The sequence below is a fragment of the Anarrhichthys ocellatus genome, unplaced genomic scaffold (assembly GCF_004355925.1).
Source record: "Anarrhichthys ocellatus isolate YVR2014 unplaced genomic scaffold, GSC_Weel_1.0 scaffold15, whole genome shotgun sequence".
NCBI classification, from domain to species: domain Eukaryota; kingdom Metazoa; phylum Chordata; class Actinopteri; order Perciformes; family Anarhichadidae; genus Anarrhichthys; species Anarrhichthys ocellatus.
Window position 1 is genome coordinate 5,042,090 of NW_022280045.1, and position 14,948 is coordinate 5,057,037.

The 14,948-nt window shown below is 44.2% G+C and overlaps 1 protein-coding gene across 2 annotated transcripts in view; it reads left to right on the top strand.

Annotated features, from left to right (window-relative positions):
- The window catches only part of ece2a (endothelin converting enzyme 2a), a 58,726-nt gene that overhangs the window by 19,641 nt on the left and 24,137 nt on the right, over positions 1 to 14,948 (top strand). For both annotated transcript variants that reach the window (XM_031854693.1, XM_031854694.1), the window contains one exon: positions 9,316 to 9,599. In XM_031854693.1, coding sequence (XP_031710553.1) covers positions 9,316 to 9,599 — 284 coding nt within the window. The remainder of the gene's footprint in view (positions 1 to 9,315; positions 9,600 to 14,948) is intronic.

Below are 14,948 nucleotides of genomic sequence, written 5' to 3' on the forward strand. Positions count from 1 at the left end.
GTGTGTGTGTGTGTGTGTGTGTGTGTATATATTATACTGTGCTGTGTTTTCCTGCTGAAAGGGTCTGCACTGAATCCTCTTTGCATGCAGTTACAAGGAAGTACCTGACAGTGATGTCTCAGTGCCTCTTGCATATATTAGCTTCATACAGTATGTTAGCGGGGGACGTTTGGAGAAACAATTAGAGCTGCTTTTTCTAACTTAATCTGCATACTGTTTGTGAGTCTGTCTCTGCTGTACTTGTTTCTGTCTGATTGTGTGTTCAGGTCACAGTGCAGGTGAAGTGGATTAATGGCAGATTAAAGGGAGCAGAGAAATGATTCCTGTGAACCTGATTGCACACACACACACTTACGCACATTGTCTTGCTGAATCATGACCTCCCTCTCTGCTGCAACACCACTGACTGACAATAGATTAAAACACTGCCAGTCAAAGAGAACAAACGGTACAGTTTGTGGTTACACAAAGACACGCACACAAGCACATACTTTCTTGCTTGAATAGCCCGACGGAAAAATAAATATTGGTACCTCTGCAACTGACTCAGCGAGGCTATAATGAATATCAAGGGGAGCGAGAGGGGAAAGCTGTTGACAGACACACAGCTGCTAAACACAACTGTGCAGGCAAACAGACCTGGACAAACCTCTCCAGTTCTCTGTAACTCATGTGGGTAGCATGACCTGACAAAGGCTGTGACGATAGGATTATTTCCACTGCAGTGATAACATTGCACTCTCTGGATATTAAAACACATTGAGAGAGTTGGTATTGGCCCAATCCCAGTGTCCACACTCACAGACTAACAGTCTTTGAGGCTCGTTCCCGCAAAGTCTGTCAGGGCCTGAGGTCTCTCTTGCAGACCTTTTTGAGCCCTTTTATGCACCGTAAGTCCGCATTTCTGCCGACTTTGCCTGAGGGAATTGCCCACAATTCATAGCGTGACTTTAACCGCGGGCTGAGCATTCCAATACCCATACTACAATACTATTTAGTATGTGAGAAAAAGATTTAGTATGTCTCCATAGATAGTATGTCAAATGCAGTATGCCAAAAATACCAGGATGTCCCACAGCATCCGGTAGCGTTTCGCAGTATTCAAGCCAGCATGCTTTTCTGGCTATTCTGATCCACAATCCTCTGTGCAGCCGATGTATAAGCAAGAGGGTCAAAATTCAAGGTGCAATGTTATGACAAAGTAGTTTGTCCCGATTGAATACGTACTGCATGCAACAGTATGTACTTTGTAAGGGCAGCTGAAGTATGTACTAAAGGTAAAAAGGAAAAAGTATGGGATCTGGAGCTCAGCTGGTTTTACCAGGGGAAGCCCTGAAGCGTAAAAAAGGTAAACAAAGAGGATGGTACATGGGTGTTCAACCTGGCATACTACGTTTACACAGAAACATTAACTTTAAAGATTTGAGATGGTGCAAGAATCTGCTGTATTACACACTTTGTTTATTGATCGTTTATTGATCAACCATTTTTTAATTTTGCTTATTTAAGCTGTTTTGACAAAAACGAGTAAAGGTAGATAGATAGATCTATAGATCATAGATAATTGGACAATTACCTCTCGTCTTGTAAAGCAAGAGTCTGGAAGATGTTCAAATCGAGGGCGTAAATCCATAAAATAAAACTCCAGAGTTGTACGTAACTGTTGTATGTTGTCCCATTAATATGTACCTGAGGGTTCAGTCAATAGATTCCATTGTTTTCCAATTTTTGTAAAATAAATTATCAAAAAACTCAACTTGCGTTTATTTATTTTTTATGATTTATGATTATACTGCACAAAAGATGTGTTTGAGTTCTCTCTACGGTTCTATAGATGTGCAGGACTTGCAGTGAAAACTCAGCGACACTGCTTGTGGTTCAGAGGTTTAAGCTATGAGGGACAGGTGAGGCTGGGAAAAATCACATCCAGTACTCGGACTATCAGCACTGGCGCCCCCCAGGGATGTGTGCTCTCCCCACTGCTCTTCTCCCTCTACACCAACGACTGCACCTCAGAGGACCCAACGGTCAAACTCCTGAAGTTCGCAGACGACACAACGGTCATCGGCTTCATCAGGGACGGTGATGAGTCTGCGTACAGGCGGGAGGTTGAACAGCTGGTCCTCTGGTGTGGTCAGAACAACCTGGAGCTAAACAGGCTCAAAACTGTGGAGATGACAGTGGACTTCAGGAGGAGCCCCCCAACACTGCCCCCCCTCACCATACTCAACAGCACGGTGTCTGCTGTGGAGACCTTCAAGTTTCTGGGATCCACAATCTCCCGGGACCTGAAGTGGGCTCCCAACATCAACACCATCAGAAAAAAGGCCCAGCAGAGGTTGTACTTCCTGCGCCAGCTCAAGAAGTTCAACCTGCCTCAGGAGCTGCTGATTCTGTTCTACTCAGCCATCATTCAGTCTGTTCTCTGCTCCTCTATCACTGTGTGGTTTGGATCGGCCACCAAACAGGACAGGAACAGACTGCAACGGATTGTCAGGTCTGCAGAGAGGATCATAGGTTCCAGCCTGCCGTCCATCCTGGACTTGTTCACCTCCAGAGTCAGGAAACGGGCTGGAAAGATCTCTGCAGACCCCTCACACCCTGGACACAAGCTGTTCCAACTCCTCCCCTCTGGTAGGCGCTACAGGGCTCTGTATGCCAAAACCACCAGACACAGGAACAGCTTCTGTCCACTGGCCGTCACTCTCATGAACAATAAATAAGTCATACTGCACTATTACCACCACTTATAATTCATGCCATTGTCTGTAGGTTTATGTTCACATGTGTGTATATATATACACTTTTTCTCTCGGATATATATTTATACTTATATTGTATATAGCTGTTAAATGTTTATACCTACATCCGTTCTACTTTTTTGCTGCCCTTTTTTATTCTTTATACATATATTTTCATGTTTATTGTAAATTTGTGTTTGTACATTGAGAGCGGAGTGGAAACCGGAGACAAATTCCATGTATGCATACATGGCCAATAAAGCTGATTCTGATTCTGACAAACAGGAAAAACATGAATAAATACATAGAAAAGGATATTGAATGCAGAGTCTTGTACAAAGTGTACCATTCAATTTCCGTAACGACAATGATAGGTGACTGGTAGCTGGAGCACTTTCAAGGCTCCTGGTTGAATCATTAGTACAGAAATAGCTGGTTCTTCAGTGAAAAGCCAAAGTCACAAGCCTAAAGATAACACTTTTTAAAAGACTGATTATATAATCAGTTCCTCTGTCCATTTTGGAAGCAATTTGGCAACTGGTTTTGTTCCAGACTGAAAGTATGAAGCATTTTGAATTACACCTGGGTGCCGTTTGCCATCTTCCGTGCCAAACTAATCGGCAAAACATAATTTCTCAGAAACAAAACCAAAATAATCCAAACTAAGGACCATGATGTAAAGCTATCATTACATTGTCTCAGAGAGCGTTGTGTCTCCATGATGAGGAACGTTGAAGGTATTTAAAGATCACGGCTAAAAGTCTACAGCCATGTTATTCTAATTCATCCTAAAGCGACCATAACTGTCTGTGCAAAATATAATGCATGCATCTCCTTTAAAACTACGAGTGGTGACTGTGATGTATGATGACTTTGAAAAGTATCTGAATCATATGATGTGGTGAATGCCGTCCCCCGACCATAACTGTATTGAATATACTGTATATATTTCGGAGCGACCATCACCCACCACCATCATCTAAACAGCAAATGAGAGAATATCTCTTGGAAGAATGGTGTTCATCCTTAATCCTTATCATCTCTAATTTGTCATCCATCTGTATTTGTGACAAAGGATGTCACGATGTGATGGGGATTGTGCTTCGATAGTTACTTTGTGGGGCGTTAATAGGATCACATGAGAGTATCGTGGAGCCACTGCGGTGGGATGGAAACTGGGAGCGAGAGACAGATGGACTCAATAGCTATTATAAGCTTTATTTGTTATGAGAAGAGGGTATCATTTGTTGTTGTTTCTGTAAGTAGAACAGGTCACAACATCATCCTTTTACAAGGACCTGACGTGACGCAACTGACTCTTGCTGTGTGTGTGTGTGTGTGTGTGCGCGCCCCCACTAGTTCTTCAGTTACACAGCAAGATCGAATTGCATCATTAGGGCTCTACCACACACTCTCTGTCCATCTGTCTCTCTGTCTTTCTTAGTCACCCCTGTTGCTCTCATCTCTCCCACTGTGTCTGACCGCTGCCCAGCCGCCATGTTAGTGCTCTATCCATCGGTCCAACGTTCACCGCAGCGCAGTCTGTTGTTTGACCACTGCTGACGACAGAGCGTGTTTAAAATGCAGACAGTAGTGTTGCAGCTTCCGTGTTGAGTGTTTTTCCTTGAGGAGACGGTGAAGTTTAAAGCACTGCGGCTGCCAATGTTGAAAAGTGTATGTTACGTGCAGCAAAATCCTTGACTCGTGGTGTTGTATGAATTGTTGCAGGGACGGTAACGAGGCTTAGGGAGTAATATAAAGAAGGAGGTGGTTAGCTTTCAACAACTGTTAGTTCTGGCTAAAACAAGAGAAAAGATGTCTCTCCTCTCCTCTCCTCTCGTTGCCATTTACCAAGCCCCCGTTCCTTGTGCCCATTGGTGTTTTTGGATCTGAGAGACGCTTTCGGCTTCGTGCCACAGCCGAGAGGCATCTTCATACAATCGAGTCCTTCCAAAAGTCCTCCATCACTCACACACGCAGGCTCACACTCCATCAAACCGTCCCACTGTCACGGGCACACATTTAATTATTCAGTCACTAATTATCTCGCGTACCCGGTTACGTAACCGAGGCTGCTTTTGTGAACGGAGGGAAGAGGAGACTTGTAAGGAGAACTTGCCGGAAGAGCCGAGCTTTTGAGAGGATTTCATCTGGCCTCGCTGCTGATGCAACTTCTCCGGAGCATCTGAAACTGCTGGAAAGAAATGGAAATAGAGAATATCTATATCTAGTTTTAGATGAGGCTCAGTTCAGATCCACTTGTAGATACCAAAACACACAGCCATGTCTGTCTCTATTTAAATATCCCTTCATCACTGTGAATGAATGCTTGCTGGTGATGTACGCATCTCTTTTCACTTACCTCCTTTTTCTCTTCAATTAATTTTGACCCTCTGCTTTCCCTCTCCCCTTCTATGACGACTTCTCTCTCACACCCACTGTTCCTTAGTTTTTATATCTCTTTGTGTCCCCTCTCTCCTCTGGTGTCTTAATCTTCCCTTCATTCTTTTCCACCTTTACCTCCCCTCCCTCCTTCCTTCCTTCCAAAATCCTCTCCACTTACACTGCCCTGTCTCAGCGTGAGGCCGAACAAGCTGTGAGGCTGTTTCAGTCAGCACAACTTTTGGGAAATTGTCCATTTTTAATCGGGAACTCGGCTGAAGTGCAACAGCACAAGGTGAGACTGTCAGAAGGTCTCTATTTCTGCTATTCATCATATGTCACTCCTACTTAAAAACCCTGCCTTCGAGTGTGGCCGTTCGGACCACCTATATACTTTTTTAAACTTTATATACTTTGGCCTGGTGGTCGGTTGACATGTCGTTCGAACTACTTAAATAAGAATACCTCAGCCTTAAGAGTCCATATAGGTCAAATAAATGAAAGACACATGCGTTTGTTTGTCTGTGATTGCATGCAAATGTCAACAAGTGCTTGTCATAGCGTCACCGTGGCATCGGTTTACCTCGGGCTAGCCCAGGGCCTGCATGGTGTGCGGGGGTGGTGGTGGGGAACATCACCTTTCACCAGCAATGTCCACAGTCCCCGTCCCTAATGTGTCTAAACCTAGCTGGGATGTGACTGAGTGCCCTGCGTGCCTCTGACATCATGGAGTTTCCACTGCTGCGCTCAACTCATCTCAAAGATGACAGCTTTGATATTTCACACCGCATGCTCACTCGCAGGGGTTCCCCCACCCACCACCCCTCCTGACCGTAGATGGACTCTGGAGAGTCGCTGTTTATGTGGACAGGGGTCATCTGATAGCCCAAAGGTTATACCTCCAATAGTTCATGTTGTGTAGAAGTCAAGGAGCGTGACTGTCTAAATAATGAAATTACTTTACACAAACCTTAAATCTTAGCTGACATTTTTGGTGTCAGGGACGGGCTGCTGCTATATTCCAAATAAGGATGTGATTGCGCAATTTTGGCCCCATTTTTGAACAAAGTATCAATGTAAAAGTTGATAGTATGCTGGAGCAGCACTTTATAGATGTAAAGCATTTTATCTAATCATTAAAGTACACTTCTTAAAGTACATATTTACTTCTCAAAGTACATATTTACGAGTGGATAGTCTGCTGTAACACTATCCGATACGCTTGTGCTATACAGTAAATGAGGTGAGCACCCACAGAGACAACCAGCTTGATGATTGACTGTAGTGTAGTGTTGAATGGGGTTATTCCACTTGGAAAATTTCAGAAATATCAGCGGGTGTCGGTTCCAATTTTAAAACGTTTTTATCGTAGGAGTTCAGATATTTGCTTTAAAATCATGTCCATTTTCAATTCCTATGACATGGACTTTATAGATTGAATGATGCACTAGATTAACCCTCCCCTATGTTGGAAAAATTCATTTTACCAGTACAATTTAGGAAAATACTTTCTCCTGTTTGGTGGCCCTTTTTCCTGGTGCTTGGTAAGCCAACTGTTTACGAGCAGCAGAGGAATGCTGCGCTATTCCAGTGGCTTACCTCTGAGGCTTCCTTTCCTGTGAGCGACTTGTGTCGAGACTTTTTCTTGAATATCAAAGGTTTGTCAGGTCAGTCTTGCAACCTGATACCATTGTTGGACCGAGCATCTCGGGAGTCAGTGGGAAGGAGCCATTTCCATGTTTGGCCAACATTCCTCTCTGCACTAGCAGCTGGTTTTCGTCTTCTCCTATTTTAAAAGAAACCTTGTTTGTGCAGAATTTCCCGTATGAATGGACGCAGAGACTTCACGTACAAACACATCAACTACAAACAGTTTACACGTCACAGCAGGTGATGGATGTTCACCACAATTTGTTTTTGCCAATTTGTTATGAGCGGTATGATACTTTATAAGACCAGGACTCAGATTTTCCATCACACATGCACACTCACACAGCCAGCAGAACGAGGTGATATGACACCTCTAACTTTAGTCTCCTTCTATGCCGCTCTGGATAATCCAGTTAGGATGCACTATCAGGAGGTTTTAGCTGCCTTGCTTCCAGAAAAACAGACTCCTGGCTCCAGTCTGGCCTGGACCGGCCCATTATCCAGAATAAACCTTCGTCAGATAAGTGCTCGTTATACTTGCGCTGTAGGATCTCCCCATACACAGCTATAGACATAAATACAGCACATCCTGTCAAACCTCATTATTGGTATGTGTGTGTTTGTGTGCAGGTTAGTTGTTGAGTGTGTGTTTGTGTTTGTGTGTGGGAAGGTCAGAGGTTGCGGGACCACCAGCTGATGTCACTGACCTAAAATGAGAGGAGTGTCCTTGATGACAGCCTGGCAATTATACTTGTCGTGACAACCCCTAGGAATGAGCTGTCATGTGTCACTTCTTCCTCAGAACCGAGGGCAATGGAAAAAGAAAACACACACGCACACACAGCTGTGTCAGCAGGGGGAACCCTTCTGAAACAATGTCTGGCATGCTTGGGGATTTGAGAGAGGAGTGCAGGAGGGATTTAACCCATTCTGGAGAGCAACAAACCCGGGCATGAAACGGGGCCACAGACCCTCATCACCTCACTCCTCTGAATGTGTGAACTGATTGTCCTCGTTTCTAATGAGGATAATGTCACCACTTTTTATGGTGTTTCTGACCCTTTGTGAGAGGAAAATAATCTTCCGTGAGCCTATAAATCATGTCCTGTTTGTCAGCCTGCCTCTCCTCGACGCAAAACGTATTTTCCAAAGCTGTTGCTTGTTTTTTGGCATGTGTAAAGTAAGATTAAGGTTACCTAAAATAACCTCTTGAGTCCGTGTAATTCAACCCGGAGACATTCTCTCATCTTCCAGCCATCCATAAAGAAAGCCGGATTTGAGTGTGGCAAGCAGCGCTGAAATATTTTCTGCCTTGTTTTGAAGCCAACGTCCAGGGATAGCCGTCACGGGACCTTCAGCACTCTGATGTCTGGAACACACACACACACATACACATACAATGTGCGTGCATAAACAGCTAACACACTCTATCACTTGTCGAGTGTATTTGGCACATGCTTGTCTTGCTGTACAATGTTTTAATTTATCTGTGGCTGTTTATTAGTTCTGTTTTCATAGTTCCTATCTGCTGCCTTTCAGTTATTATTACGAGAGTACAACATGCATGTAAGGTTTCTACATACTGCACACACGGACTCAAATGTGTCGTTTATTGTGTGAGGCTACTAACGGTATCGGTCTCGTACACACACACACACGCACAGCTTTTTAAAGGCTGGTAATTAATCGAAGCGGTTGGGTGATAACAAGCGCCAGCCACGTGTTTTTCCAACAGAGGTGCCGGTGCCAACGTGCTGCCGGAAGTCACAGCCCCACCCCCTCCCATCACACTCTGCACTCTTCCCAGGTGGATACCCCTAAACACAGATGCACATGCACACAGACTTTCACAAGTACAAGATAACATGAGCGTTTCCAAGGCCAACAAACATGATCAAGATAGAGTGAATGTCTTCTTCATGTCATCCTCCTACGTAGTCCGTCCCCTTTTTTATTTTGTCTGTCTTCTCCACCCACTCCTCCTCCTCCTCCGTCTACACAATCTATGAGTCATCTGATCCAAAGGGTGAGATGCAGCATTCAGTAGATTATTTTCATCTTGCGGCGCTACACGAGAGGCAATCTTCACGTTTCGTCCTCTTTCATCTCCCTCCTTGGCTTTCATCCAACCGTCACCCGGTGACGAGCTACAAGTTCAAACCTTGTTGCTTGTCGGAGATTTCGTGCAGTCTGAGGTCATGTCAGCCCCCCGAATGCACTTTATTTGAGCGCCCATATGGTCCTCTGGAGTGGAAAGTTTCCATCTCTGCTTGCTGCTCACGATTGAACGGCAGCTTTATCAGCGTTTGTGTCTCATCAATCACAGGAGGTGGTCCCAGTCACAACAGTCTTTGCCGCCGTGATGGGAACTTGCTGTTTAATCATATGTTGTTGCAATATTGATCACACCATCATTTACTGAAAACATATTGTGGATTTGAGTCATCAGAGACATATTGGTGTCAGCCTCCCTCTCTCTGTTCTTCCTCTGCTGTTTCCTCATCTCTTCCCTCTCCCAACATGTCTATTTCTTTTCCTCCAGGTTGCGGAAACAGCAGCATGAGCGGTGACATGTACAGTGCCGGCTACCACTCCATCACCAACATAGACTACTCCTCTGTGTGCGTCAGTACGATGAGTGCCAGGTACAGCGGCTGCCTGGGTATGACCTGGCATCAGATGGACGTGCGCCAGCTCTCCTTTCCCGATGCGTCCTTTGACGTCGTCATAGAGAAGGCCACGCTGGATGCCATCATGGTGGGAGAGAAGACGCCTTGGGAGGTGTCCCCTCAAGCTGCCGTTTTCATTCACCAAGCACTCACAGAGGTATTGTTAAAATTCTGTGAATGAAAGGGTTGAATATTGAGTTCACAAGGTTTATTGGAAATCCTTGCCAATATTTAGTTAATTTAGCAAAAGCGCCCATGTTTCTGTTGGGTTCTATGTCATTGTGAAGCAAAGATACCAAACTTCAAATATCATCAATGCTAAAAGTTGCACCTTAGAGTTCAGCTGTGTTGGAGAATTGAGCAGCACTTTGATACAATCCTACAATCCTGATACAATATGTTTTATTCTTAATCAATTAGAAGAAACCAACAAAACATATTGAACATATAGGCCCGAATTTCCGTCATGCCTCTCCCATATTCAGGCCTGTGATTGGGTTGGGATGGATGGGACGGTATAGACATACAGTAGTTCTTCTAAACAGGATAATCTGGTGAAAAACCAAATGCCTAGCTCCTATCAAGTCAGGTCCAGCAACTCCCATAGTCTGTTTAATGCTACAAGAGTTGGAGGATGTTTTTCTTTTGAAAGACTGGCTTTTATTTTCTTGAAGAAAGCGGCTACTTGGAACATATTCTGTATATGTTATTGTCCTGTTTGTACCAATTAGTATTGTACAAACTACCAGCATCTTTACATGCCTATGATGATTTAAACGCTCTGCTGCAGGAGGAGTTTATCTGTAAATGACTTCTCCCTGACAGTGAAATCGGTAATAGTGGCACTTTACATTTCCACTCCATCTCCACAGCCCATCAGTTGACTTACATGAGGTCCAAGGCCTTTCAGCTGCTGGCTGCTAACCACCACTGTTCAGTGTGACAATGACAATGTTTTGGCCATTAGCCATGCTTGACCGTGACACACTAAGACAAGAGAGCACTGCTATCAACTGAAGTAGGTGACTCCCGAGCTCTGACTGTGGAAGAATTACTCATGATGTACTCACTGCCACGTTTGGAGCACTGTTTAATGAGATGTAATTCAAAGTTTAGTTTGTAATTACAGGTGTACTGTAGGCTCCATACACAGACCGAATATATAATTACAGTAAATGCATCAGTGGGAAAGGTCAGATTATGTGAATCATTTTAATGGAGGCAGGGAGAGAGGACAAAGTGCAACCAATGTTAATGCACATGTAAACGAAAGACAAAATACAGGCCTTTTTACCTGATATTTTAAATATACATAAATGAAAATATTAAGGTGCTTTTCAGTCGAATATTCCACTGAAATTGTTGCAGTCATTAGGCTGCCAGCATACAGCATACAGTTCATGCTGATGATTTGGATTCGGCATTAGGTGATGTAGTGTATTAAGGATACACACAGTGAGTTTTAGGGAGAAACACTAAATCTAAATGTAACTCAGAGGGGCTCCTTTAATTGAAAAGGAATTAACAGATTATTAAGTAATGTGAAGTTAGTTAGTTGCAGCTTTGTAGTGTAATGTAATTGATTGTTTATTTTAATTCCGGCCATATTTGAAGGTGTGAGAAAAATCTGTTTAAATTCACGCGTGTATAGGTACAAGAGGCCGACCCTTGTACTGCAGTGGATGCCAACTCCTTAAATGCAATGGACAGCTCTTTACTGACCTTGTAAGACACAAGTATAAAGCTAGCTTGTCATTCCAGCGAGGCAGCAGAGGCCCCGGGAATGAACGGAAAACGGTCCGATTTTTTATCACCTCAATTCAACTCAGGGCTTAACGTTGTGAGTTTAACCAGGGACAGGCCTGACTCTCGAGGAGTAAACAAAGGCATACACTGTGCTGTATATGGGCCAAGATTTGAAGGGTAAAGTCTGACAGACACACACACACACGCACACAACGAAGTAGACAGTGTCCTGGGTGTTTTCCTCTAACAGAAGGAAGTATTAAAGAAGGATCGGTGAGTGTGTTTGGGGCACAGATGGGAGGATTTGACATCCCTTAAAAAGAAGTGGCGCTGAACTCACGAAGCAGCCCTGTTTGAAAGCGATTACAGAGTCGAGTTCCTTCTCAGTCACCATCACCTGCTTCCCCCTCACACCATCTCTTCTTCTCACGTATGTCTCTCACTCTGTTTTCCCCTCATTCCCACTTGTTTTTCTCTCACCTGCTCTGAGCTCAGGGCTGTGTGGAGATGGTAATGTGTGCTTGTGCCATGTTCTGTTTCTGCTGCACTGTGAGTGTTGTTCATCTCGATGTGTGCAGATACCGAGCTGAGTGTGTAATCACAGAGAAGTCGATAGCTTTCTCCGCTGGTGTATTTTTGCTCTCTCACTATAGCATATATAGTCACAGCAGTCACGACTATATGTGTGCGTTATGCAGAAATGTAGGAGGCGGGTTCAAAGCCTACTTTCATTTCTTGCAAAATAAACAACATTCTTACTTAACGAAAAAGAGAAAGGGGAAAGATGAAGGGAGACGAGGGAGAAAGGTGAGAAGGAATGAAAGAAACTGAGGAAGCAGGAAAATCTCCTCTAGAGAATCTTTTGCTGAATTCACACAAAAGAAAGGAGGGATTGAAAGGAGGAGATTGAGGAAAGGGTGAATCTGCATGACAGCACAGGAGAAAGAGAAAAAGAAAGGGGGGCAAAAAGAGAGCGACAGAAAGCTAATGAGCAGTGCACCAGCGTGAGACCGATGGGAAGAAGGTAGCAAAGGAGAAGTAGAAAAGAGGAATAGGGAGGGGAGGGTAAAGGGTGGAGCCCACTGTATTCTAAAATATGCCCTGTGAGTGTTTCCTAATGAAATAAATAGTGTTGAAGTAAAAAGCAAAGAAATATACACTAGAAATGAAAAGATCTTATTTTACATCCGCATTAAAACAAACAAATGTAGATAACACGGGACAAAGTCACAGAAGAAACAACAAATGCACCAGAATATGCAGAACTACAAAGATGTCCTCACGCAGTCATCGCTGGCGCCTGTCAAGGACAGCCTACTGTATATAGAAACATGGAACAAAAGGTGTAGCGACAAACAGTTTTATTTTTGTTGCAAACACGCACACACAATCTCACAGTACAGGCCGAGGTGCACTGAGGTGCGAAATTTATTTCACAGCCTGACATGCCCTGTGAATCACTTTTACTGTTGCTATGGAGACTCTTTTATTGGATATCATTTCAGACTAACACTTTTAATTGCTAACCTTTAGCCTCGTTCAAAGAGGTAGGGGCTAGTTATCTTAGTTCTGTTTAAAGAAGTAAATATGAATCAGAGGTTTAACGTGATACTTTTTTTGATGTACGTGAAGATTATCTCTTTTTTTCCACCTTCAATAAAGGTCCAGTGTCAGCTGTCGAGCAGGTGTCCCTGGTGAATGTTGATTCTTTTTTTGCTTAAGGGCACTGAAGTGAATATTGCTGATAATGCAAGGTCTAGAATTCTAGCTACATTTACAAGTTTGGTAATTCTGCATAGTGTCAGTATATTAGTGAGAGATTTTGAATTATAGCTAAGTTTAAAACTGAGAAATAAAATATGTTGTGAAGAGAGTTGTGTTTTTTTAAGCCCAAAAGTGTCAGTTTGGTGGCAAGAAATTTGAGTCTACCACACTACAAATCATGACGGTCCATGGGGGCCTGCTCTGCTAGATTCATTCAGACTCAATTCAGGACTTCTTGAAATCAAAATCTGTCGTTGGCGTCTTCGCATCCCTCCTCCCACGGCACCGTCAGCTCAACCAGAATGACCTACTGGTCTTTGGTTGACCACGATGCAATGGAGGGCTCTGTGCACGAACCTGTAGAAACCGCAGCCTCCTTCCCACGTAGACCCCCCATCTCCCAGGACCTGGCAGTTTGCAACAGATTGGGCTTCGGTCTTTGGGTTCAGAAAGGCCATGAGGTCGTCCTCGCCTAAGTGTCTACATTGTCCAGGGCTTCCAATACCGCTCCTACTTGAGCACGGGCCACAGCTGTTATTTTGACGTCACCTTGAATCCTTGTGGCGCAATCTGGACAATGCTCAACTCCAGCGCTGGTCCAGGAGCTACATCTACTGCTGCTGAAATTAGGAGGTTCATATTCGGGGAGGCTGTGACCCAGGAGATAGAGAGGGTCATCCTCTAATCGGAAGATTGGAGGTTCGATCCCTGGCTCCTCCAGTCAGCATGTCGGAAGTGTCCTTGGGCAAGATACAGGAGCCCAAATTGCTCCCAAAGGTTGTGCCGTCGGTGTGTTTGAAATGAGCATTACAATAGATCTTGATGAGCAGGTGGCAACTTGTATGGCAGCCTCTTCCATCGGTGCATACATGCGTTTGAACGGGGTAAATGTTGGCATGTAGTATTCAGTGCTTTGAGATTGTGGTAACCAAAGGCGAACTCTCTTGGGGGTGTTCTCTGGTGTTGAGGTGGCTTAAGTACCAAGAGATCTTGCTCCCTGGTTGGAGTTCTCCTTTGTCTCACCGGGTGCAATTTTCTTAGTCATATTTTTTATTTTTTGTTTTCTGTCCCAGTTGGCAAGCGTGAGAGAAACATGTCGTCCTCTTGAGTGTTGAAAACTGAGATAAGAGAATTTACAAAGTGAGATATTTGGTGATTCAATCCTAAGGTATCCCCACCTCCAATGGTCTAATGTAATGTATTGGAAAACTCTGTGTACCCACCTACACATCATGGTGGTGAGGCTCATGTCATGAAATCACCGTTAGCTGGTTTAATGCATACAGTGAGAAACATTCATTGACATTGATTGGCTGTCCCTGGCTCCTGCTGTGGAGAGTCCTCCCGTGCTCCATTACCGGGAAGCTTGGATGCCTGCCGGGAAGACGGCCCCAGTGTCACGGGACATAATGAGGACTCAAATGCAGACAGTCAGAGTAGTGAACAAAAGGGTTTTAATAACTCACGAAACAAAATCAGGTAATCCAAGGACGAGACAAGGGGGGAAATCCGGCAGGGCAAGGCAGGGCAAAAACAGGGCAGACAGACTGGGAAACCGGGAACAGGAAGAGCAAAACGGGCGGGTAGGTAGGAAACAAAAGCAATGATCTGGCAGTGAGTGAGTGAAAGACAGGAGTTTAAATAGTGACTAGAACAGGTGAGGAGAGTTGTGCTGATGAGGGAGAGTGTGACTGGCAGGTGCACTGAATGAACTGATTAGTGACAGGTGAAGGAAGTGAGGAGCTACAGAAAACCACACACAAAACACCCAAGGCAAAGCCTGATTGTGACACCCAGGGGAACATTCATATTAGGACACACACACATACATGGCATAACAGTCACACACACACAAACACACACACACACAGCTCAAGTCTTATTTCTCAGAGTTTCTGAAACATTTTCCAGTAACGCTCGCAAAACATTTAACACACTGTGTATATTCCTGTGTGTGTGTGTGTGTGTGTGTGTGTGTGTGTGTGTGTGTGTGTGT